Source organism: Citrus sinensis, chromosome 6 (assembly GCF_022201045.2).
Source record: "Citrus sinensis cultivar Valencia sweet orange chromosome 6, DVS_A1.0, whole genome shotgun sequence".
Classification (NCBI taxonomy): Eukaryota; Viridiplantae; Streptophyta; class Magnoliopsida; order Sapindales; family Rutaceae; genus Citrus; species Citrus sinensis.
Genome location: NC_068561.1, coordinates 1,078,316 through 1,105,015, shown reverse-complemented (window position 1 = coordinate 1,105,015; position 26,700 = coordinate 1,078,316). Strand labels below are relative to the sequence as shown.

Below are 26,700 nucleotides of genomic sequence, written 5' to 3'. Positions count from 1 at the left end.
GGAGAATATATTTGAGTGACGCCCGGGGATTCTCCAAACCCCAGACGTTCCAGCTGAGGATTTTCATGGCTGTCGGCGGGGCTGGCTACCAGCCTCCGCCGTTAACTCATTGATAGTTGTCTTAGTCACCTCCATTTCTTCCATGTCTTGTGTTTCTAGCCTGGAGCTAAGCTCTGTTGGGGAGAAATTTTCACTCTGCATTGCTTCCATCCTCATCTGGCTGTCTATTTTTTATTTTTTGGCTTTTGGACTTAACTTTCCTGCTTCTTGCATGTGCCTTTTCTTGGCAATTTAACCCATTTTATTTTCATCTTTAGTGCAATTATCCCTTGCCAAATGCTTCCATCTCCTTATTTTGGGCATCTCCATAATTGTTCACGTTTCCTCTTCTACCCATTCCCTCATTGAAGCTGATTGGGCTTTGTTGACTAAGCCCGTTGATCCTAACTTTTGGATGTCTTCTGCATTTTCACCTTCCCGCCAGTTTTCTCCCGCTTTTTTGTCCACATCAACATCTCTTTCTTGCCAGCTGTTGTGATTTGATCTTTACACCCAAGTGGTTGCTGCATCGATTTTTCCCCTTTTAATGTTAATTGTTTATCCAACTCCGCCGGCACGTGGCTTTTGCTTATTGGTACTGCGGACTCGCCCGTTTCAATTTGGATTGCTTCTGACCCGGTTTCTGTAGTTGAGTTGGGTTGCCTCTGAGTTTGGTTCTGGTTCCTCAGATCATCTTGTTGCCCATTCTCCTTCATCCTTGTATTATTGCTTCTGTTCCACCTATCTTTAGACTTGTTATGGTTGAGACGTTTGGACACTGTAACAGCCTTCATCCATGGATCAAAAGCAAAGTTTTCCTATTTCTAAGTTTTGTATTTGACACATTCTCTGAACTGATGGCCGATGATTCCACAACAAAAGCAAAAGTCTGGTAATCTCTCATATGTAACTGGCATTGGGACTTTTTCTTCCCCCTCTAATTCGAGAAAGATAATCTTCTTTAAAGGCTTTGCAACGTCCACTCTAATTCGGACTCTAGCAATCTCCCCAATACATTCCCCATCTTCGTTTGTCTCTACTTCCTCTACACTACCAATAATATCTCCCAGTCTTGAAATTGCTTCTGTATTCATGGCCATAATTGGTATGTTAAGAATCTGGACCCAAAAGGAAACGTGGGTGAATGCTTGCTTTGTAATGTTTCCTATTCCTTCTGGCTCTGTAAGGACTATCAAAGCCTTATTAAAATGCCAAGGCTCGCCGGCTAGCACCCTTCTTTTATCAGCTTCTAAAGCAAATTTGAACATGAACACATTTTCTCCCAGACTCTCAACTCTCACCCCTCGTACTGTTCTCCACACTTGGTGAATCATTGATCTGAGCCCTTCAATATTTACTCCCCTTGTGGTTAGAATTTTTCCAACTAAACATCCTGCAATAATTTCTGCACCTTTTGTCTTCATCTTGCCGACAAAAGACACTTTGTCTTCTTCTTCTCCTTCTAATATGTAAGGAGAAGAAGATAATCTTCTCCTTCTAACAAAAGCAAAAGTCTGGTAATCTCTCATACGTAACTGGCATTGGGACTTTTTCTTCCCCCTCTGATTCGAGAAAGATAATCTTCTTTAAAGGCTTTGCAACGTCCACTCTAATTCGGACTCTAGCAATCTCCCCAATACATTCCCCATCTTCGTTTGTCTCTACTTCCTCTACACTACCAATAATATCTCCTAGTCTTGAAATTGCTTCTGTATTCATGGCCATAATTGGTATGTTAAGAATCTGGACCCAAAAGAAAACATGGGTGAATGCTTGCTTTGTAATGTTTCCTATTCCTTCTGGCTCTGTAAGGACTATCAAAGCCTTATTAAAATGCCAAGGCCCGCCGGCTAGCACCCTTCTTTTATCAACTTCTAAAGCAAATTTGAACATGAACACATTTTCTCCCAGACTCTCAACTCTCACCCCTCGTACTGTTCTCCACACTTGGTGAATCATTGATCTGAGCCCTTCAATATTTACTCCCCTTGTGGTTAGAATTTTTCCAACTAAACATCCTGCAATAATTTCTGCACCTTTTGTCTTCATCTTGCCGACAAAAGACACTTTGTCTTCTTCTTCTCCTTCTAATATGTAAGGAGAAGAAGATAATCTTCTCCTTCTAACAAAAGCAAAAGTCTGGTAATCTCTCATACGTAACTGGCATTGGGACTTTTTCTTCCCCCTCTGATTCGAGAAAGATAATCTTCTTTAAAGGCTTTGCAACGTCCACTCTAATTCGGACTCTAGCAATCTCCCCAATACATTCCCCATCTTCGTTTGTCTCTACTTCCTCTACACTACCAATAATATCTCCTAGTCTTGAAATTGCTTCTGTATTCATGGCCATAATTGGTATGTTAAGAATCTGGACCCAAAAGAAAACATGGGTGAATGCTTGCTTTGTAATGTTTCCTATTCCTTCTGGCTCTGTAAGGACTATCAAAGCCTTATTAAAATGCCAAGGCCCGCCGGCTAGCACCCTTCTTTTATCAACTTCTAAAGCAAATTTGAACATGAACACATTTTCTCCCAGACTCTCAACTCTCACCCCTCGTACTGTTCTCCACACTTGGTGAATCATTGATCTGAGCCCTTCAATATTTACTCCCCTTGTGGTTAGAATTTTTCCAACTAAACATCCTACAATAATTTCTGCACCTTTTGTCTTCATCTTGCCAACAAAAGACACTTTGTCTTCTTCTTCTCCTTCTAAAGGAATGGCACTACACTTTTTTATGAGTTCCTCTATTTCCATAGTGGTTCCCTAATGAATAAATTTTCTCACCAACCCCTTTAGTGTTTTCTTAGCTTTTTACACCCTCTGCTTAGCTTTAACTAATCAACAAGAAACTTTAAAGAGAACCTTCTACTTTAGACTTTCCAGTACACCAAAGAAACACCCACTCACTCAGCTAGGGGTGACAGGATCGAGCCACTCGGACCCCATTACTCTTTCATTCTAAGTTCTCTTTCTAGAGAAAGAGAATCTCGAAGAAAGACTCTCCCTTGTACATATACTTAATTAAATAGTTCCAGAAATCCAAAACTTAATGAAATAATTTAAACAAGTTAACATCAAGTATACCCATAGATCTTGCAATGTCATTGCCTATTCTCTAACTAAACTAGATTTAGAAAAATGCGAAACTGTTGTATGGATGAGTTCATACCCTTCACATTTGATGTACATTTTTTCTTCCTTAAATTAATAGAATCTTCTTTTTTAAAAAAAAGTTGGATTAACAAATTAATAAAAGACTATTTTACCCTTTATAGTAATAAAAGAACAAACAACCCATTACCAATCACAACTAACTAAACATAAGGGTAAAGACTTCCTAGCAGTACACTTCCTTCTAAGCTTTCAACAATCTCTTTCTTCTTTCTTTTTTTCTTTTTTCTTTTTTTTTCTCTATCACATGAATTGTCAGAGATTCAATCATCTAAGCACTTTACTTTTTCTTTTTTTAGGCAATGGTCCAATTTAATTCATATATTATAATTAGAATTTAATTAGGACTCACTTATATTAATAATACTACAACATAACTCAGAATTCATTATAAATTTAAAAGGATATTGCAGCTCTACTCACAAAGTAGTGGGAGAGAAATCAACCCTCACCTAATTATGGGTTCCCACAGCGCAGCTGCCCCAAACGCTCGCTATATATATAATTCACCTATAAAGGGGTATTGCAGCTCTACTCACAAAGTAGTTTGGATTTAGAATTTTGCATGGTCTAGGCCGAGTAATCCACCTATAAAGGTTGTTTCAAGAGCCGAAACCTTTCTCTCTTTCGCAACATAAATAATGGTTTTTGTTACCGTTTGCTTACTAGACATGCACATAATTTAATCTCTTAAATTGGAGAAAAACTTACGTAGGGCAAGTACACCACCTACTGAAGTTATTGAAGACCTACCATTTAGGCTCCGTTTGATACAGCTTATTAAATAGAGCTTATAACAGTAGAGCTTATAGCAGTAGAGCTTATACCAATAGAGCTTTTGGACAAAAAGTCATTGGGTGTTTGGTTGTCAATAAAAAAAATACTTTTAAATCATTAAACTATGTGATATTTTTTTTATTATATATTTTTAGAAAAGCTCTATAACCTCTATTCCCAAAAGCTCAAATTTTGGGCTTTTACTAGTAGAGGTAAATTAGCTTATTTAAGCTAAAAAATCTCTACTAAAAAAATAACCAAACACTATAAAAAATTTTAAAAAGTGCTTATACGATTAAATAAGCACTTATGGCTCTTAAATAAGCCATACCAAACAGGCACTTAGCATGTTTGATGGGTCATATAGTGAGACCCATAAATTAAATAATATATTTTTATATATTTTTAAATAAAAAATTTATGAGTCCTACCGCGAGATTCATTGGACCTGTCAAAAGATAGGCTCTTAATGGATAGGTGCACTACCTCAATAGGCTAAGGTGGTATGCTTGCGCCGTAAAACTTTCCCTCCCTATCTCGTTGGTGTCCAGAATCCTAAAAGCTAGATACTTCAAAATGAGTCATTTTTTCAGCACAAAATTTGGTTTACAATCTTGGTTTATCTGAAGGAGTTTATTGTACATTTGGCACATTGGTGTTGCAAAAAATTGAATAAGGTAGAGGATGGGTAGAGGTAATAAAGCATTTACCTATGTTAGCAGCTGGATAGCTTCCTCTTTAAGCCTTCCTTTGAACTCAAATGGAAAAGTTTTCATTGATGGTGATAATTAGCTGTCAGATAAGAACTCTGGAAGTGCTAATAGTTCTGCTAACCGTTCATCGTAGTGGAATTATCTTTAGTCAATGAATGTCCTACCTGTTTTTCGAAACTACCACCAAAATAAAAAAATTTATGAAATAAACAATTTGTAAAAAAATTATTGAACCCTACTTTTATTAAAATTTATGAAATAAGCAATTTTTAACATTTAAACTGCATTCTCAAACAGGCCTAAGAAGTCAATTTAGATTACCCCTCCAGAAAATTAGTAAAAGCTAAATGCACATGCAGCTCTTAGCGAGTGAAACGAACTTGGCAGGTCTAGGGGCAGTTGTTACACTTCCGGGGGGGTTGAATACAAGTCTGGCACAATACAATACTCAAGCTCTAATGGTGATGTTGAGCTTGCAGAAGCAGAAGCAATCAGATTTGAAGTTCAAGCTGCTATTGCCTTTGATGATGATAGAGTCGGATGCTGCGAAAATGTTGTAAATTTGACAAAGGGCAATGAAAGCAGCTCTGAAGAGACCTTTTGGGCAATTTTAGAAATTCAAGAGGATGATATTCTAATTTGATCAGCTTGAAGAATAGCTAAACTGTGTACATCAATTATGCAGTCAACTATTAACTACAATATTGATCAAGAGTACATATAGATTGAAAATGTATATACTCTAGTTCTAGGCAGTATACATTGCAACATTACATCCCCACCAAAAATATATTTTACCTTCTGAGAAAGTTCAATCTTTCTATACAAAATGCAAAAAGAAAGGCAAGAACAAGAGGATAGATGATAAGAACAGCAGCCGTAATAGGCAAGCGATCATGGTGAAACCCAAAATAATCTTGTATGAAGGAGGACAATTTCTTTGTTTCACCAAATACAATCATTTCCTTGTCAATATCTCCATATTGTGAAGTAACCATAGCATTTAGTGCCCAAGAGGTAGGCATCATATAATACATCCAAATCCACCATTTAGGAATTTTCTGCAGAAAGTTAAATATCAAAGATTCAAAATTAATATTCAAAACATTTTGCTAATTATATATACACTCATAGATACACATAAATGTTAACATAGTGTCTATAGTAGAGTTTAGAGGCTTACCGGTCCAGGAATCAAAAATCCAGCGAAAAGGTTAAATAATGTGTAGCAAACTGAGGATAGAATTGAAGCAATCATGGAATTTGGTGTCAACGACACTAGTAGCATTCCCAGATAATTGTAAAACATCATTGTACAAAACATCCCATAGAAATTCCAGAAAAGCTTATATGCTGACCAATAATAACCAATCATTGGATAACCGATGATCACATATGAAAGTGCTTGAATAAGTAAATAAGGAATCTCAACTGTGACCTGCAAAATCGGTATGCATATCTGAATAAGAAACATTTCAATGAAAATAACACATTACAAGATTCTATTTGTGATTTCTTGAACACAAAGTCAACATAGAATAAAGTTCATATGTACCTGCGCAAGTGCATAAGCCCATGGAGAGTACATTCCTGCAAATCCTTCTCGATACATAACAGTTCTCTCCCTCGCCACATTTGGTATAACTGATGAACAATTGTTTATCCCCAAGAATACCACAGCCAAGTATGATGAACCCACAATATTGAATAAATCTTGCTGGTTATCTCTGGCAGATTTAAGGGAAAATAAATAGATGTTAGGTGCTTGCAAACTAATAATTTCATCCTACAAAAACAAATGAAAGTAGAGCTGTGTTGATGGTCACTACTCAATAAGTACTTTCAAATTTATTTAGAAACAATGTAATGGGATAGTATCAATGCGTAAATTTGTGTATCAAAAAGCTTCCCAATAAATTTGTGCACCAAAAAACAATGTGATGTTATCACTAAATATATGAAGCTAAATGACCTTCTAAAGCCAGATAGAGGAGCTAGAAATACAAAGCATAAATTTTGATTGAAAGTGCCCGATAGACTTTCAGAAGGTGCAAGGTCTACAATAAAATATTTTTAAAAAACCAAAATGCAGATAACCCCTTGCACAATTTAACAGAAAATAATTCTTTTTTCCTTTGGCAAATATATAATTAGTAATGCACTTACAATTTCTGTCCATGGTCCCAAAAAAGTACACCAAAAAGTAAAGAAGCGGTAGCCGTGTGCATGATACGCATTAAATTGTATGAAGGACTTCTCCAATAAGACAAATGCAGTTTCCACAAGCAAGATTTAAATTGCCCCCAGAAATTGCGTGAAAAGCGGGTTGGAAAATGCAAATCTTTTGAACCTGGTGGCAGAGTATTCAACTGCTTTACAAGCTCTCTGTTGTTCCTACAAGCAGCGCAACATCATGAAACACAAAAAAAAAGATCATAAGCAATTGTTGTCAAGTATAATATGTTCTCTAATAAAAAGAAACATATTTGATATATATATGTATATATATATACACACACACACACGCGTGTGCATATATAGATATATATATATATATAGGCCAATTGATCGTTTAAATCCTACTGTGATGTTTATGAGCATAACAATTAATTAACTAGTCTATGGCAAGCCTTCTACAGACAAAATATAAACTTTGAGGCAGTAGCACATTTCAAAACTACAATAACAAAATCTAGACTCTTATAAGTCAACTTACTCATATAAAACAGATTCCCTAAATATTTGAGCAAAATCTACACAAAGTTCAGCTTCAGCAGATGTGGAAGTGACCTCTATTACCCATGTTGCTGGGTTATAATTATTTCTAATCTTTGGCACTCCAGAGATACCCTGTCACTAAAAGTTGATTAGTCAATTGTTTTGCAAAAGAATTTTTGCAAGAACTGACAAGAAAATGGAGAACAAGCATATTGCAGTTGTCAGTATTTTGATTGTAAATAAATGTAACTGACCTCAAAATATTCTATGACTTGACTTGAATGCTTTCCTAATGGCCCACAGTAGATGATGCGTCCACCAGTTTTCAAAAGGATCAGCTGAAAATCCAGATAAAAATGTTTGTAACAATTCATCAAAATAATAGTAATTTGATTGTTCAAGCTAAGCTATGTCTCTTTATCAATTAGCAAAATCAACTTGATATGCCAAAGCTTAACCATCGAGTATAAAGGTATTGCCAGAATGAAACCAGCATCAAAGTTTCAGAATCAAATTCTAGTTTTACATTTATATACTAAAACAAAGTTAAAATTGTTTTACCTCATCAAATGCTTCAAATATATCAATACTTGGTTGGTGGATAGTGCAAACTATTGTTCTTCCTGTATTAACTATATTCTTCACAGCTCGCATGACAATTGCTGCTGCTCGTGCGTCAAGACCAGTTGTAGGTTCATCCATAAAAATTATAGAAGGATTGGCAACAAGTTCAACGGCTATAGTAAGCCGCTTACGTTGCTCAGTTGATAGACCATTAACACCAGGTATGCCAACTAAGGAATCCTTAATTGCGTCCAGCTCAATGGTCTCAAGTACTTCATTCACAAATTCCTGTTGGAACATGCCATAGAAGTGTTGAGTGTTAATATACAGTTTCTGAAAGCTGGAGTAATCAGTGAATATCAGAACTATAGAATCTTACAGCTTTAGTTTTTGAGTTGATCTCAGGAGCAAGACGTAGCCAAGCAGAAAAAATTACAGATTCTTCAACAGTGATATTAGGAGAATGTATGTCTGTTTGCTCACAATAACCTGAAACTCTAGCAAATGTTTCTTGAACCTTAGGATACCCACTAATTTTTATTTCCCCCTCGACATAGCCACTTGTTTTTCTTCCAGCAAGAACATCCATCAGAGTTGTTTTTCCAGCTCCACTGACGCCCATTAATGCTGTTAGAACACCTGGCCTTAATGAACCCGTAACATCATAAAGCAGTCGAAGTTTCCTGTCAGCAAATCCCCGTTCTCTCATTTCCTAAAATTCAAGGAGGCAAATTAAGTTAAGTAAAAATGTATAGAAGTTGTTCGAACGCCTCTAAATATACTGCATTGTCTAAGATTATGATCAAAAGAATGGATAACAAGATTACCAAAGGGGTGTCAACATAGTATTTCAGATCCTGAAATGCTACTGTTAAGGGCTCAAAAGGTAAGACCATCCTGCCTATTGATTAAGATAAGGAATCAGTTCAAATTATGAAGAATTTAAAACATTAAAATGAAAAAGAAAGTACAAAGTAGAAATGGCTTTAACCTTTATAAGATTCTTTATTAGTCATAGGAGTACTCCTAGAATTCTCTTTCACAGGTTCACCATAACTGGAATCTTCACTTTCTTGCATCTTGGCTAACTTTTCATGCGAAATCATAACACGAGATGACCCAGAAGCTGTATTTGTATCAAATTAGGTACACAAACATGATTTATCTAAAGTTGAGACAGGATTACTACAAAGATGAACTTACACTTTAAGAAAGTTAAGGCCAACGTAAAGCCAATGTTAAGAAGTAAGGCAATGCCAAACAACGCACCAAGTGATATCCAGAAAATAAATCCATCAAAGTTTAGTCCACGGCTTTCAAGTATTTCTTGCCCTATTGTAGTGTTTGTGGGCAGCATCTACAACATAATAAGAAGCGCACAGCAAAATAGTTTCAGGAACCAATTACTTCATTCTCGACAAAGTTGTAGTACTAATTAGATTAACCACACAATTATGCTCTAAGACGCACCTTTTGCCACCGAGGAGCAAGAAATTCATTTACAGAGAGACCTATCTCCCCGTATGTAACAGGAGATATCCAAAAACCCCACTTCAACCACGCTGGCATCGAGGCTGCAACCAATAGTCACCATAAGTTTAACCATTTTTTGGTTGATGATTCTAAAATCAAATTGGAGAAGGTATAAATTGCCTTACGTCGTGAAATAACGAAGCCCCCAAATAAAAACACAAACAGTATCACAACACTTCCAGCTGTCATAGCAGCAAACTCAGTCTGGAAGACTGATGCCATAAATCGGAACATGGATATTGATGTAAAGTGCGAGGCAAAAAGAAGAATGAACTGACGGAAGAACCTAAAAAGAACAGAAATTAAATTTCAGAATCTCAGGTCCCACCCAAAACAAAATGGCAGGCTTGCGCCATCATTTTCAAAGAGTGGATATAAGTAAATCCTATATGAGTAATTACTTTTCTTTTCTTTATGTTACTCACTTTGAGCGTGCCTTTTTGGAAAAAGTTAAGCAAATCCTAAAAGCTCAATATGTAGTAATCAGTGAAAACGAAACTCAACAACTCGTTTCTATTCTATCACATATAAAAAGCAGAACGCAGGAACTATTCTTCGTTAGAAGATTTAATGCACCAATACACACAAAGCTTTCTGCCTTCTCAAATGAAACTCACCTCCAGACCTCTGGACTGTATCCAATGACATAATAAGTAAGACATGTCCAGGCCAGAGATGCAACTAAAGAAAGAGGAACTTTCAAAATAGTGGCTGGAATTGCATACGCCCAAGCTGGGTAAAAGCACAACTCCTGCTGTTTATAGAAAACTTCAAGTCTTTGAATCGTCATAGACAACTCAGGCATGCCATCAACAAGAAGAACAACGAGTGAGAAGTATAAGGAACCCATGTAGTAATTCCCATGAAAAACGTCAATCTCCATTCGAGTTCTCAGAAAAACAGTCATTGCCATGGTTGCGAGCATAATAAGCTGTCGCAAAAAGATTCTCCACATATTTCAATTTCGTATTCCTTACACAATCTAATTTAAGCATATGAGATAAACTGAAACTTAAAAACATTGCTAACCTGAGTTGTCTTGAATACATAGACAAAAGAATTTCTCCTCATGAGAAGAAGTTCCCTTGACATGCAAGCCTTGAATAGCTCCCATCTAGAAAGAGAATATACACTAAAGGAAATTGCATTCTTGGGACTTTTTGATTTATCATATGGCACTAAAAGTTCTTCATCAAGCTTTTTAACAAGAGGAGATTCCTTGAATTTCTTAGAGAACATATCTACTGAAAAGTAACTGTAGGGAAGTTCAGTATGGAGCCAGAATTGTGCTTGATCTTTTCTGGACAAAACCTGAAATATAGCAGATCAAATTATGAAGTACTAAAATTTCAGCATGAAATGAGAACATTCTAAGCTGCGATGGACTTACCTCCTGTAGGAAGTCAGAAACCCCTTTCCTCTCAGGACACCTAAAGCCACAATCCTCAAAAAAGGCTAGGACATGATCCTGGGGTCCATGATACACAATCTTTCCTTCAGCCATTAAAATGATGTCATCAAACAGATCAAAGGTTTCTGGTGCTGGTTGAAGAAGTGAAATCAATGCAGTAGAATCTGTTATATGCACCAGCTGCTGAATACAAGCAATGATCTGATATGCGGTGGAACTATCTAAACCATTTGTTATTTCATCCATAAATAGTGCTTTTGTTGGTCCAACAATCATCTCCCCTACAGATTCAATGGAAAACTTATCCTTAGTAGTCCGTTAAAATATTCATTATAGCTCTTCCAAGTCAATATGTTATCCCAAGTGGATGATAATCTGTTGAACGTATAAACATCTGAATTAAAATTACCTGTAGTAAGTCTCTTTTTCTGACCTCCAGAGATACCTCTTCTCATGGCATTTCCCACCATTGTGTCAGCACAGACATCAAGTCCAAGGATCTGAAAGGTCGCGGAGACAATGGACATATGAACCGATAAAGCATTTGCATAGATACAGATTGACTAAAAGAACTATAGTTTACAGCTCGGAAAAAGAGAATTACTTTTAATATGTAATCCGTTTGAAGGGTTCTTTTTACTCCTTTGACAGAAATTGCCTGTTACAACAAAAATTGTCATTAATACAGTGATCTATATCAACATCAAATGGCACACACAACTATACAGCACAGAAAAAGATCTTTAGCACCGATTCATTCAATGTCAGGTATAATTCTTATAATTTGGCTCTATCAATTGGATTCAAAAAATGGACAAAAAGTATGCCAGGATATAAAAGACCTTCATGTACGTGTCTATATCTGGATCAGGAACAATTCCTGCCTCCTTCTCCCTTCTACTGACCTCCATCATAGTCTCTGCATAGGCAGAACATACATATTAATTTAGTTATCATTTATTTTTTAGCATTGATAAAGTGGCCACAAGTGCAATATCAATAAAATAAGCTCAAGAAACAAATACCTTCTCGGCTTCCAACACCCTGACAACGGGCAGAAAAGTCAACAGTTTCCCTCACAGTCATTTCAGCTATATGAAGGTCATTTTGGCTTATATAAGCTGAAGTTTTCGGGGGGACAAACTCTTCCAGCTTGTATCCATTATATGAAACTTCCCCAGTGACCTTTTGGAGGAAAAAAAAAAAAAAAGATATTACCGGATCAATTGGGTCATGCAAATCAATATATCTCTTCAAAGCCAAAAATAAGACAGAGTGCCATTCAACTTCCTAATTATAATCAAAATCTGTCCTACTGTTGTCTTGAGCTTTTCTTCTATACCATAGTTTTCTGGGGATTAAATTTTAAGTTACAAATTCAAGCTGGTTTGCATTTCATCTTCAATATATTATCAAAGGTAAATAAGCATGACGAAGCATGAAGAAAGTTTGGAACCTTAAGAGATGGATCAAGATTTCCTGAGAGAGCTTTTAAAAAGGTGCTCTTTCCACATCCAGGAGGGCCAAGCAGAAGAGTCATCCTGCAATAAATTCAAGCTTACTTGATTAAGCACATGTTTCTTATCATATTGCCAACAGCCTTCAAATTTCCCTGAAAATTCACTAATGTACATATCAACTTGAATAAAGTCACAACAAAGATTGATAGGCATTACAAATGACTAGCTGAGCAAAATCCACAATCACTGCAAGGCTTTAGAAGGAAAATTTCAGGAGTAATTAATTAGCAATTCTGCTAAATAATGCACAGCCATCAAAGATTATATAGCTTCCATAATTAGGATAGAACTTACACACAAGGTAAATGCACGCAAACAGCAAAGCACAAGAAAAAACAGAACTTAAAAAGATATCAAGAGCTATAGTTTGGCAAAATATATCCAGGAGAACGTAGAGTGGTAAAACGATCAGCAAGGTTGACCCTAAAAGGCTTTTCGGTTAATGAATTGAGTTGAGTGATATATATTCTCTCGTGCACTGTACCTTCCAGGTTTCAAGATGCCGCTGACATGATTAAGAATGTTTATCTTTGCTTCAAGAGACTTGTAACCTGAAAGCTTTGGTAAGACCTGTAAAGCAAGGATCAACTAGTATCAAACTAGAATCAAATCATTTCTAAGACTAGTAAGCTATAGTAAAAAAGACCTTTAGACATTGGTAATGAGATATGGACTCAATATTCTGAGTCTGATTTACATAGCAAATGTTTGATTTATCTGATGTTATCTGTATAGGAATTTGGCTAATATATTCAACCCTTAAATAACGACGAAAATTTTGGTAAGTACTTTCTGAAGATGAAGATACTTACGGAAATCATGCCTTTAAAAGAATTCCAAAGGGTCGGGAGTGGCTTTCCATGAACAACCTCACACTTGGCTTCCACGCACAAATTCTTGTATCTCACCTCTATAGTGGGCAACTTTATGCCAACTCTACAGAATTGAATTCAGGTTATCCAACAAAATGATGCATTTATGTCTTTGCAGACAGAAACAGGAAGAAAAATTTAGGCACCAAAGCACCTTAGAATTGGAAAGTAAAACAAAACTCTAAGTTGAGAAAACTTATGATGTGATTCAATGATGTTAGATGAGTCTTCATCATTGCATATATATAGAGTAAATATGTACAGAATGCAGAATTAAATGTGTACAACTATGAAAACAAGTTGACAATATTTCTGGATCTATGTCTCTGCATACTCTTGCAGAAAGATTCATACATTTAGTTAGTTATATAAGGCTTACTTGTCCACTCTTTTTCTGATTTTCCGCAATAGCTGAAGGTTGTCGTGCTCAATGTGTTTGATAAGCTTCTCAATGAACACATGCCGTTCAAGTGCTCCAAGCTTGGTAACATCAATCACCAGTTTTCCTTGATTATCAACCAGGTTTCCATGACTGTTTACATCAAACAAAGATGCTTTCAGCCGGTCATAAGTAGGTAATCTCTCGATTTCAGCCCACAGCAAAGCATGTTCAACATCAGTATCCTCCTTCCTTGAACTTATTGCTGAGCTGCTTCTGTAACTGGAGGTCGGAAGCCGGAATGACGATCTCAGGCTTCTTCCTATCTCTGCCAACTCAATTCTCACAGACTCTATCTCATCAGTACCAATCATCTGAGCCATCCTTAACAGTTTAGCGTGCTTCAAACTTTAAAAACTAAAAGACTGGGGGAGATTTTTATACATATACACATATGCAAGCTCTTGCTTAAAATACATTATGAGATGGAAGTAAGGTAATGTCTCATTCTTACACCTAAACATAGGGAAGTTGACAATGCAGTTGAAAATAGAACAACTATGGTGCTGCGAGTGAGAAAGAGAATCTAGAGACTCGCACACAAATTTGAACATATAAAGTGAGAGTATGTTGAACAGAGAAAGAGAGATGTGAAAGTCGTTAATCAATTTCATTCATAAGATTACAATAAAAATTCTACAGCTCTAATTTCAAGATGCAATGCAGGTTGTGACTTCGTTATTCGTTCAATGCTTACCTCCAATAAAATAAACCAAGGTCAATATTCATTGTTAAACCTATATCAATTTAATTAAGGCCTTTGTTTATTCCCAACAATATCTAGCATTATTTCATTGGACGCAACGATAGATGCTTTTCAAATATATAAGACCTCCATTTCCAGGTCAAGTATGCAACTTTTTACGTTCCTGCACAGCAACCTATATAGCTGCAGAATCTCTTGTTTGTTGAAATGGATCAAGACATCAAAAACATAGGGGCACAAGATTTCAGGGACAATCTCCAACTTCAAAGAAAGAGACTAACGGCAATAAAATAATCATAATACAAGATAAGATATTATTCATATGGACACAACCCAGAAGCATGCATAAGCTTAATAGATATCAATCTACACAATACTTCAAACAATGTATTAAAACATTGACAATCTGTCTGAGTACAGATCAGCAATTCGTCATGTACGCCAATATTTTGGACTCAAATCTGCTATTCAGAGAAGCAATACTTCCAATCTTGCCCATCTCTATAAGCTCAAAGTCAATGATAATATGCAATAAATAATTCTGTTTCATTGGTCCCAAAAACAGAAACAAAAACTTAAACAAGTAGGATCACATGCCAAAGTCACATATAACAGCTAAAATTGCTCCAATAAACCTGCTCAAATCCAGTGTACATGCAACAATTAAGAGATAGAGTAATTCCTATGTTACTTATTCCATATGGTTTCACAATGGCCTCAAAATAATAATAATAATAATGTTGTGTCTTATTCATTAGGCTGAAATTCAAATAAGCTTCTGTATCACAAACTTCTTGGTAATCATCAGAACAGGGTGATGGCAACAAAACTGAATCTCGTCCACAGGAAGTCAAGACAATGACACTGAAATTTTTACCGAGTACACGAAATGCACTCAAGATGACAAATAACCACATTAACGGCCAAGATCATATTTGTCAATGACAGTGAAATCACATCCATAAACCCAAATGACAAAATTAACTAAAACACAAATAAACCAGAAGTTTGTCAAAATGATTACTTACATCCCTCATGTAATGATTGCATAAGTTCTGCATAGTCCATAGGACAAGGTATGAACATCTCAAGTGTTGGATTAACAAATTACTGAAAAGACCATTTTAACCTTATAATAATAAAAGAACAAATTGCCTAATTAAAATAAAAAAATGTAAAAACCTTGGATAAAATGGCATCTACCATTCACAACTAACAGAACGTAATGTAAAAACTTCATAGCACTATGATTCGTTCTAAGTTCTCATCATTTCCTTTAGTCACATAAATAGCACTTGCGCCGAGCCATGATTATTTAGACTCATTGTTTCCTTTACACAATAAGAGAGCAAAAAATTACCCAAAAAAAAAAAAAGAAAAAAGATATTAAAATAAGAAGAAGAAGAAGAAGAACTTATTTAAGAGTGCAGTAAAAGCTGGATCTCCTCATATATTTTCTGCAAAAAAATAAATAAATTAACAAACCCCCATGACTCTAAATAAAATAAAATAAAATAAAAACTCCGAGAAGAAAAAAATGATTAAACTTTAATTTTTTTATAGAAAAAAACAACTCTCATCTTGATTACCTAACGTTAATAGCAAGACCTTCCTTTCAAAATGTTCAAATCCTGAGTGGTTATAAGCAATAGTTTAAATCCTAGAAACATAATAAGTTAAAAAAAAAATTATTTTATGCAATGGAATGGTGATTATTTAAATTGCATGAGATAACTCAAAATTTGTGGGAAAATTCTAAGCAAAATAATTAAGTGAAAATAGTTCAACGTATTTGAGAAATACCAAAATAATTAAGATTAATCCTCGTTCATTACAGTATAATCTCGGTAAATTAATTGAGTTATCTTGTAAACTATTTAAAAAAAATAGCTTGAATTAAATTATTCTATTTTATAAATTTAAATCTTCCAAAAAATATATCTAAAATTTATTGTAATTCAAAAAAGCTCCAAAATTTTAAACGCGGGAAGAAAAATTAGACATGAAATTTAATTAGATTTAAATTTAATTAAAAATAACAATAAAATCATATTTTATTTAATAAAATTTTATATTTAATTACATTTTTAATGTTAGTAAGTTATTAATTTACAATACAAATAGGACTATAAAATTATATTAGAGGATTTAATAAAAATATTATCTGAGAAATTTATTAAAATATTAATTTAACCTTTTAACTCAAGTTGAGAATGTAAAAAATTATTATATAATATTGATTATTAATTTATAAATAAATTATTAGTTTTAAAACAATAATAATGACCACCCAACAATAATAAAGACTTAACCTTAAATTTTGGTATGTCTAAAATTTTTCATGTGAAAAGAAAATTCATTTTTCTTTATAAGAGGTTAGATTATTTTATATATCACTTGATACGTGGCAAAAAATCTCATCTCAATCCTTTTACTTTTAAGCAGATCGAAAAAAAATCTTTTTAATTTTAAAATAATGAGGTGTTGGAAGTATAAACTCCCAAACAAAATGAATAAATAAACAAAGAAGAGGGAGTGGAGTGCACATTAAAGAAAAAAACATTAGCCATTAAGGAAGAGATATTTTACTTTTAAATAAAAAATTGAGTTTCAAATCAAAGGGAAGTCAAACACGATGCCGAACATAATTAAGGATATAAAGAAGTTAGTTCAGGATTTAATAGCTTAATAGTTAATACCTTTGACATCGATTTGCTCAATTTTTTAAGAAGAAAAAATTTCTGACTCGTGAAACTATAGGAATCTGCTTCCATTTATGAAGATTTTTTTTCCTCAAATTTTTGTTTACTTGGATGATAAAAAATTATTGCTAAAGAGTTGTATTCTTGCCTCAATTCAGAACCCACATTTTTTTTATGGTGTGTTTATCAATTAATAATCAAAATGAATTAAAATTAGAATAGACTAAAATTGGAATAAATTAAAATAAAAACTCTAATAAGTTATTTATTTAAACTGTAATAATTGGATCAAAATAAATTATATTACTATTGATGTGTTTACTTTATATTAGAATCAAAATGAATTGGTTCAAGTTATTAAAATGTCTTCGGTTAATCATTGTCATTATTATTTATAATAATAATTACAATAATTATAATTATTATTATTTAAAAAATTATTGCTAGTAATTATAATAATAATAATAATAATAATAACAAAAAGAACAACAATAACAATAATAATGATAATAATAATAATCGGCAATCAACAATAGCAACAAATCATCATCATCATCATCACCATTATCATTAGCAGTGACGATATCGATGAGCTGTTGCTATCGGATTCATGTTTGTGATGCAATCGCTGCTGTTGGCTCAACGAGATCGATGAACAGCTGATGAACGTCACGTGGTGACGACAATGTAATTTCGACAAGTGCTTGCGCACAACCATGATTGATTGAATGCCACTGCTGCTAGTTCAAATTTGTTGAGACCAATCTCAGATTTGGGTCCGATTTTCGTTGGATTTGATTTTCATTCATTTTTTTATTTTTTTTTTTTTAATTGTTTAAATCAAGGTCGAAATGAGAATTAGAAAATTTAGTTTTAAAGTGCAAAAATGTCAGTTCTGGAACTATAAACTTAATTCCCAACCCATTAAGAAAATCAAGTTTTCATTTTTTAATCCCATATTTAGGTGGGCCTACTAAATCTATTCTAATTCTCATCTTTATTTTAGTTGGTAAACAATATCAATAATTATGATTCCTACAAGTAAATACACTATTAATATAATCAAATGTGGTGTTAAATACTTCTGATTATCCTTTCTTATTATGTAAAAGATTTAATTGTGTGGTGATTTTTCTTCTCTGGAATCAAGATACTTTTATCCACCTAAATAAATTTAATATGCACGGCTGTTCTTTCTCCACCGTGTAGTGATTATTGTCTTTTTTATTGTTTTATTATGGAAATATCTATTTTCCTCGTAGATCTATCTTGAGTCTCAGAGCTCCTTCATATATGAGAAATTACAGGTTTGGATTGACGATTACAAGATTGGAGAAGCTATACCTAGTGGTAGATAATGCTTTGAAAAAAGCCAAGGAGATCCCTAATAGAGCAAGTTGTTATTTTTTTTTTAAAAAATAAAGTTCAATATTTATTTATTTATTATTATTATTATTATTATTTGCTTCAAGGCTGCTTGGCCTAGTAATTTGCAAGTAAATTTTTTTTTTTTAATTGGCCCTAAGCCGATAATTGCAATTGCTCATGATACCCTTTTTTAGCTTCTAGTTAATTTTTGGAATCAATTTTTTAGTTCAAGATCTCTCTCACTGATTGGAATCATAGAATTAGTAGATAATTAATTCTAAAGAAAAATAGGAATGAATTAGAATTATGAACTTATAATCTATAATTTGATGATTCAGTCGATTCTATGATTATAAGTTCATTCTATAACGTACAAGACCGGAATAGGGTTCTATCTATTGTCATTATGAGAAGGGCTCATTCCAACATATTTAAATAAATACTATGTTGATTTATGGATCCCTACATCGTTATATTATATTCAATCTAGGGTTAGAAATAAAGTGTAATCGGACCTGCTTTTTACATCTTTGAGTTCAAATCCAAGAGAAGTTGAGGCTAAAAATTTAATTTGGCTTACTTACCCTCATATTTTTTAAAAGAAGAATTGTTCAATTTAAAAAAAAAATGATTTTTGAATTTATTGAGATCTGCTTAGATCTTGCCCATTTATCCGTATTTTTTTTATAAAAAAAATTTGTTTTTACTTGTATGGTAAATTTTATTGGCAAAAAATTTTACTCTCGCCAAGCTCACCACGCTTTTAGTATAATCAAATGTATTATTAAAGAGTTATATGTTATCATTTCCTGTGTAAACGTAAACTTCACCACAAATTCAGTTATGTGGTGATTTTTCTACTCTCAAACCTAGATTTCTGATCTTTTATTTTTATTTTTTTGCCATCCAAATCTGGATTTATAGTGTTAATTTTCTTAGTTATTTTCCTCATAGATTTGTAATCCTAAAGCTGTATATTTAGAAAATTATAGGTTTTGAATCACTAGTTGCAACATACCAATCACTGTATCAAGTATCAACTGGAAATAATTAATCACAGGTTTATACATTCTCTAATGAATGGATCAATAATAATAATAATTAATCACAGGTTTATATCCCAAAAATAATTTTATTAAATTAAGAATGTTCAAACTAATTTTAGAGTGTAAATAACCCTACCATATAATTAATTTTAGAATGCCTTCAGAAAGGACTGGTTGGTAATTTTCCCTAATGGATTTGTTTTTGTGAAAATAAGTAACTTTCTCTTCAAACATTAGACGAAGCCCAAATTTCCCTTAAATTATGGTCTATTGTTGGATTTAGGATCCCTTCAACCATTAGCTGAGGCCTCACTTAGATGCTAATTGTAATTGTTATTCAAATGAGTTTTCTCTTGATTTATTATGCTTTCATGTAGTTGTGTTCTAGGTTATCTTCTTGTGTTAAGCTTTACAGCTATGCAAACCAATATGGTACTTGACAGCTATTTGCTAGCTGGAAACATTAAAGCATAAATGGCCATAAATTTATAAAGTTGGAATTTGGTCCCACAAAGTTGGCTTCTCAATTCTCATGCCAACTGTCTTCTCAACACAAGCATGCGCCATTCAAAGCATTATGCATGGCTCTTTTGTTTTGTTTTCTTCATCAAACAGTCTTGAAGAGTTAGCTACTTAATACTGTACACACCCCAAATCATATGGGTTCTTTCACAAAACACCATTACCTTCATACACAAACAAATCAGGCTCTCCATCTACAAATTTAAGGAAAATTTTAAAAAAAGTAGAAAAAAGAAAAGAATAAAGTAACATATCCCTCTCCAGGCCCCCCATTCCCTAGATATTGACAACTAATATGAAACGCAAACTCAAGAATTTAAAGAGTAGAAAAAATTTTGTAATTAACCCCCCCCCCCCTCCATGTCGAATTTTAAATCCCTCCAATTCTGAAAAATGATTTGTTTGTTCCAGTTATGTCCGCTTGCTCTCCGACCTTGAACCCGGATAATCACTCCGGTCTGTGTCAGAATTTTCTTTCTGGGATTCAATCTCCATACTGGTGCCTCCCTGAGTTCTTCGGTGTCTTCGATCCTGAAAAAGGATGAGTTTCATACAAATTCAGCAAAACAAAATCCTCAGCAAAGGCTCAATTGGAAAGAGCTGAATACAAGCAACCATAAGTAAGATGAAGAGAATAGAATGAGGTTATGCTTCATAAAATTATTGAAGAGAGTAAAAAGTAAAAACAACTGTTCATTAATATAGTTCTAATCAGCTTATGTAAATTTGAGTTAGAAAAATTGACCTCTCTTACTATAGGATATTCCTCGGACTCAAGCATGCGCACAACTTGGCTCATTTTGGGTCTTTTTTCTGAATCTGGATCAACGCACCGTAATGCTGTCAAAAGGGAACGCTTTAGAGCTCTTGTCGATGGCCTTACCTCAATATTTGGGTCCACCACTTCCTCTGACCTCCTGCTTCCAACCATCATCTTCAGCCAATCGACCAAATTTACCTAAAGATGATTTCATGTTAAATAACTTCCGGAAAATGTTCATAAAAGAGCAACAGATTCCAGATAGATGCAAGAAAATTAAAAAAGAAACAGAAGTTCAAACTACCAAATACATCAATACGTCTGATATATCTTCAAGCTCAAGGCATAATGATGTAATACAGAAGTTGTAATTTAATTGATAATAGCCATTTGCTTCTCAATAATGCACTTGAATAAACCAAAAAGAAACTTCAATAGGAATGGAAACATCATGGACCCATGTACTGATTTTGAAACTTTCACGAAAAAGGAAAAAGGTCTTACTTATCTCAATAAAGTGGAGATATTGATTTTCTTATTCATGACGTGAAATCACATAAGTTTATTCACTAATGGAAGCAACAATAAAAAGCATATACACAAATCATAAAAACAGTATGAAAGCTAATAGGGAAGATACATGAATGCAAAACAATATTTTCCTTACCCTCCAACTGGTGGTCAATAAATAATTGTTTTAGCTAGGAAAATAAACACATTGAAATAAATGACGTCCAGCAATCAAAATCACTAAGGGTACAATTTGAAACAATCTGAAATTGATCAGTTCTTAGGTAATTACTCACAAGAGAACAATGTGTAGCCATAGGAGACCCAACTCATTGAAATACAGATTCTTTAGTTTGTTTTTCCTTTGGTGTAGATTTTCAATTATATCTAGTTTGTACAAATTATCTTATCTGCAGCTAACAAGGCAGAAAATGCATGGCCAATCAATTGAACAAATCTTCCATTTACAATGAAGGCAACTCGGAGCTGGGATAAAAAGTTGGAAAAATTGCTACAGTAGAAAAGATTGACTGACTTTATTATTATTTCAAAATAATTCTATTTGGTCGGGATTTCAGCAAGTAGGATAACACACAGAGAGAAGGGGAGACACAGTTGCAACATAAAATCAGCCCTGTACTACACACATGCACAACGCATCTAGAAAGGGGCAGGCACTAGGTAGCGGGCCAGGGGCAATAGGGTAGTGAGTCAAATTGAAGTGGTAAACCTCATGCGTAATTGAAATATATCTCCTTGTAGTAACTGATAGAAGCAAGAAACTATGAAGGGGATAAGATATGGGATAATATACAACAGTACAAGTATCTTAAAAAGTATCGGGGTCTAGATTATATCATTATAATTAAATTTCATGCATAACAGATACACCAATCCTTCTTGTTAGTTAGAAATCTATTTGGTTTAATTAACTATAAGTTTGATCATACTGTCTAAAGGATAAAATTTTCAAACTCTTTCAATATTATCAGGTAGATCACATCAGGTAGAATTACTGACCTATAAATCTAGCAAACAAGTATATCAGAAGAAATCCCAAGCAATTTCTAAGTGTCAAGTTAATCTACATTGTAAAAGCAAGTTACGGTCATAATAGATGCTACCCAAATCATAAGATACCAACTGAAACTTGAGCAGCATAGAGTAATTAACATATTCAATTTAAGTTGCATTAATTTATTGATTATGGTTGAATGACTGTGTTTTGAAAACTAGATTTTCAGAATAATTGATGTATATACCTCATGTGCAGGACGACCGTGGTCCACAGGGTCTCTACCAGTTATTGCTTCCAAAAGCAGAACCCCAAAGCTATAAACATCACTTTTCTCATTCAACAGACCAGTATTTGCATACTCCGGAGCCACATATCTGTCAAAGTTTGAGAAGAAAAATAAAGTTATGGGATAATGACTCCTCTATGAACATGTAATAAGAAACATAAAGGTGAGAGGCAAGATAAGCCAAAGAATACCAATGCTGGTTCTGTCCCAAATTTGAAAACATGCTTACCCAAATGTCCCCATAACTCGAGTTGTGACATGACTTTTCCCAGCACCCAGCAACTTAGCCAAGCCAAAATCAGAAACTTTTGCATTGAAGTCATCGTCAATCAATATATTGCTTGATTTAATGTCCCGGTGAACCACTTTAGGCTCAATAGCCTCATGCAGATAGGCAAGACTGCATCAAGTATATCACGTCAAAACAAAACTAGAGAACTGAAAAAAGGTTGTAAACTAATTGACTTACGCCTTAGCTGTGCCAAGAAGAACCTTCATACGGGCCTCCCAAGTAAGATATCCATGATGACGCATAGCTCCATGAAGCCACTGTTCTAAATTTCCATTGTTGACATACTCATAAACCAACATCCTGTTATTATAGTTATAAAAAATGAGAAGATATGGTTTGGTATTTGCAGAGCAGTGAAATATCTAAATGATGAAAAAATACTATCTTTTTGGTTTCTCCTATAAAGATCTCAGTCAATTTCTAATTAAAATAGATCATTGAAAGGTAGCAATCCAAAGGCCAAGGAAAACAGAAATTGAAAAAAAACAGTACCTATGAATTCCTTCAATACAATACCCTAGAAGACGAACCAAATTCTTGTGGCGGACATGGCCAATGGCTTCAACTTCCACTCTGAATTCTTTCTCTGCCTGGCCCCTAATGGGATGAACTCAAGAAGTTCAAATTAATGAAAAAGAAGAAACTAATTAATAAAGTTATGCAATTGAATGGTATAATCATGAACTCACACGTTATTCAGGATCTTCTTAACTGCCACTGGAGACCCATTGATCAAATTTCCCCGATAAACAACTCCATATCCACCCTCACCAAGGACGTTTTCCTTTGAAAATCGGTTGGTAGCAAGTTCAAGATCCCTTAATGTAAACCAGTGGCCCCATCCCAATTGAGAAAACTCAGGCAGACCAATAAGAGGAGAAGGAGCCGTAATGGGATGTGAAGAAGATGGCTTGTACACAGTTACGCTGCCTGAATCTTCCCCTGATATAGACCCTCCATCTTTATCTGTATGATGAAAAGAACCTGAATGACTGCTATTATCTCCCTTCTTCAATTTTCCCATACCCAAATGAACCATAACCTTATCTGACTCTTTGTCACTGGATTTGTCATGAATAGTAAGAAGAATACCATCACGCTGAACAAACTCATTCGTTGATACTTGCTCCACCCTAACTTCCTTTATTTCCTTAGAAACAGTGGGGATTTGACTGAAGGGCAGGTTGTTTCTAGCCCTTCTTGATTTTTTCCTCGATGTTAAGCAAAATGATAATACAGAGAGAATAATAATGATGAATAATGCAACAGAAATTCCAATTACTTCCCAAACCTTAATACCAAAAATAGTTTTCTTGGATAATTCGGCATTAAGATTGTTGCCCATACTTTTCTACTTCCAGATGTCCACAACCTACATAATTTCATAAGAGAAAAAAACAAAATGCAACTTCAGCAATGTACCATCTGACATTAAGGTTGATACCAATAATATTATAAATCAAAAATTCCCTAGGCTAAAGTCTTTCCTATATGTACTCATAAATTTTCCACATAGAGCAAACAAAAGTCAGAAGCATAAGCCATAAACATATCAATTTAAACAGATCATGCAACAAAATGGAAGAAAGGGCTTAAAGAACAACCACCACAAGAAAAAAGCAAATTGTTCAGACACTTACCGTCAAAGTTCAGATCTTTGCAACTCTTTCAACACAGCCACCCAGATCTCATACCAAAAAAACCACCCATGTGAAGAGCAAGAAAAAGAAACCAAAACCAAAGCCAGTTGATGAAAGATAGGAAATTTAAACTACATAGCCAAAAAGACTTGATTTTGTAATCTGGGTTGTGAGCGAAAAGGCAAATGTGAGTCTTAAATCTAAGCTGCGAAAGAGCTTTCTTGCACCAAAGACCACAACAGAAGGCGGGTGACTCTGTTGTGTTTGTACCAAAGAGCAAATGGACATATGGAAGTATTGAAAATATGTTTTTGTTTTTTGTGTTGGTGGTGGTGGTGGTGGTGGTGTCGTAGGTGTTGTGAGTTTATTGAGTGATGGGGGGATGATAAGAGAGAAAGGAAGGAAGAAGAAGAGATGGAGTTATCAGCGGTAGGTGATGAGTTTTAGATGCCTTGCAACACATTACATTACATTTTGTAGTGAAAGTAAAACACAAGCATAATGCAAGAATTTGTAGAGTTTTTTTCGTTTGATTAATCTGCTTTGAAGCCGACTGATTATCAGTCATTTCATTTTCTCAGCTTTCCCTATGCCTTTTTTAGTGTTTTTTTTTTCTCTTCTTTTTCCTGTAATTTTCTGACATGATGTCACACATACTTTATCCAGAAAATTTTACCGGTCGGGTTAATAACATTTGAACTCCTATATTCAAATATAACTACAACGAACAGCACCTTTTCAATTTATTTTTCATATGAGTGCCCAATCCCATTGGCACAATTAGATTTTCCCGCAAATAATAATTAAATATTTTCTAGCCAAAACTAGTAAGAGGGAATTTGATCTTTATGCCTCTTGAACCATTCCGATAGACATAATCAACCTTATTATTATTTTGCAGGGATAAAATAATTTCGATCAAAATATAAAGAGTTTACATTAAATTTTTTAAATGAAAGGATTCTATCGTATTTAACTAAGAATTAAGTAATAATATTATATAAGAAAATTTTTAAATAAACTATCTTTTATATAAGCTAATTTCAAGAACATAACAATCAAATATTGGTTTATTAACAAATTCTTGACGGAATATATAGGATGTTTGAAAAAAAACAAAATGTCAATTGTGTCTTTAATTGTAATATTTTTATTTTTTAGGAATTCAGTTGTTATTTCATTTTGGTTAAATTAAATTGCTCTTTCATTTTGATTCAATTTTTTTTTACTTATTATCAATTATTAAATTAAATTGCTGTATTTATTGGTCAAACATTACATTTAAGATTAAAGTCATGCAAATATTGAAAGTTGTGAACTTATGACGATAGAGAGGCGAATTAATGACTCAATAAATTAGTCGTTTGTCTGGTCAAATGAATAGAAATCGTAAGGAAATACTCTTCTGAGTAAGAGTACAATTAAAATAAAGTCTTGGTGTTATTAATTCAAAGTGTCTTTTCAATTTATGAACTGTATTTTAAGTGTATCCATTTAAATTCTTAGTAGATTTTAGATTGTAATAAGCATGTGAATTGTGATGATTTGACATATACATAACAAGTTTGAAAAGACTTCAATGAAATTGTTTCCGTCATAAATGTAGAATTCAAGCTTACAAGTTTGACATATACATAAAATATTTACAATTTGCAATTTTAAATTTAGTTAATTGTTGTTCTATGATTGAATGATGGTATTCACAAATTTTAGATATTAACATGACATGAATTTTCTTTGGAACCAAACAACCTTATTATCTTGACAATTATGAGACAATATTTTGCATATGCTCTTGAAATCCCCAAAATTTATCAAACATAACAATTAAACCAATATATATGTATGTGAACATCAAAATGATATTTAATTTAATTTTTTTATACAAATGTATTTCTAATGACATTTTGAGATTGTTAGATATATTGTTATCACACAAATGAATTTAAATTAGGAGAAGTTAAGATTGTGAGAGGATCATAGTCTATATTTGTTAGTTTAATTTTTAATCTAAAAATAAAAAATAATAGTACAAGTAATTATTTTTACCTTTTTAAATAACAATAATCATGTATTTGTTCTAATACTT

At 33.7% G+C, this 26,700-nt stretch overlaps 2 protein-coding genes across 6 annotated transcripts; both read right to left on the bottom strand.

The window, feature by feature from the left end:
• Positions 1–5,357: 5,357 nt before the first annotated feature.
• Positions 5,358–16,190, bottom strand: LOC102606778 (pleiotropic drug resistance protein 3-like). Of its 5 annotated transcripts, none has more exons than XM_006480314.4 (25): positions 16,057–16,189; positions 13,702–15,924; positions 13,263–13,386; positions 12,935–13,020; positions 12,387–12,471; positions 11,956–12,115; positions 11,773–11,849; positions 11,535–11,588; positions 11,340–11,430; positions 10,910–11,211; positions 10,549–10,830; positions 10,137–10,450; positions 9,645–9,805; positions 9,457–9,560; positions 9,190–9,343; positions 8,978–9,112; positions 8,814–8,887; positions 8,366–8,698; positions 7,984–8,274; positions 7,677–7,760; positions 7,421–7,554; positions 6,871–7,089; positions 6,260–6,431; positions 5,888–6,142; positions 5,358–5,765 (listed from the first exon to the last, which is right to left on the bottom strand). In XM_006480314.4, exons 2-25 carry the CDS (start codon positions 14,082–14,084, stop codon positions 5,499–5,501), a joined length of 4,341 nt encoding a protein of 1,446 aa, XP_006480377.1. In that variant the 5' UTR covers positions 14,085–15,924; positions 16,057–16,189; the 3' UTR covers positions 5,358–5,498. The 5 variants fall into 5 exon arrangements, 4 of the variants coding, with proteins under 4 accessions (XP_006480377.1, XP_052299577.1, XP_006480376.1 ...); XM_052443617.1 differs by having other exon boundaries at positions 6,871–7,098; positions 16,057–16,188; XM_006480313.4 differs by lacking the exon at positions 16,057–16,189 and having other exon boundaries at positions 6,871–7,098; positions 13,702–15,946.
• A 3,856-nt stretch (positions 16,191–20,046) lies between these two features.
• On the bottom strand, positions 20,047–25,185 carry LOC102631064 (probable receptor-like protein kinase At5g18500). Its single transcript, XM_006480312.4, has 8 exons — positions 24,612–25,185; positions 23,661–24,343; positions 23,464–23,568; positions 23,149–23,271; positions 22,909–23,079; positions 22,638–22,767; positions 20,851–21,063; positions 20,047–20,636 (listed from the first exon to the last, which is right to left on the bottom strand). The coding sequence occupies exons 2-8, from the start codon at positions 24,314–24,316 to the stop codon at positions 20,517–20,519; spliced, it is 1,518 nt and encodes a 505-aa protein (XP_006480375.1). The 5' UTR covers positions 24,317–24,343; positions 24,612–25,185; the 3' UTR covers positions 20,047–20,516.
• Between the last annotated feature and the right edge of the window lie 1,515 nt (positions 25,186–26,700).

Coding starts and splice junctions, on each gene's coding strand:
- LOC102631064 (XM_006480312.4), bottom strand. CDS start 24,316: ATGGGCAACAATCTTAATGCCGAATTATCCAAGAAAACTATTTTTGGT. Junction 21,064..22,637: donor ACGGTCGTCCTGCACATGAG/GTATATACATCA, acceptor AATCATCTTTAG/GTAAATTTGGTCGATTGGCT. Junction 20,637..20,850: donor AATATCCTATAGTAAGAGAG/GTCAATTTTTCT, acceptor ATCCTTTTTCAG/GATCGAAGACACCGAAGAAC.
- LOC102606778 (XM_052443617.1), bottom strand. CDS start 14,084: ATGGCTCAGATGATTGGTACTGATGAGATAGAGTCTGTGAGAATTGAG. Junction 12,472..12,934: donor GGCATCTTGAAACCTGGAAG/GTACAGTGCACG, acceptor AATTTATTGCAG/GATGACTCTTCTGCTTGGCC. Junction 9,561..9,644: donor GGGCTTCGTTATTTCACGAC/GTAAGGCAATTT, acceptor TATTGGTTGCAG/CCTCGATGCCAGCGTGGTTG.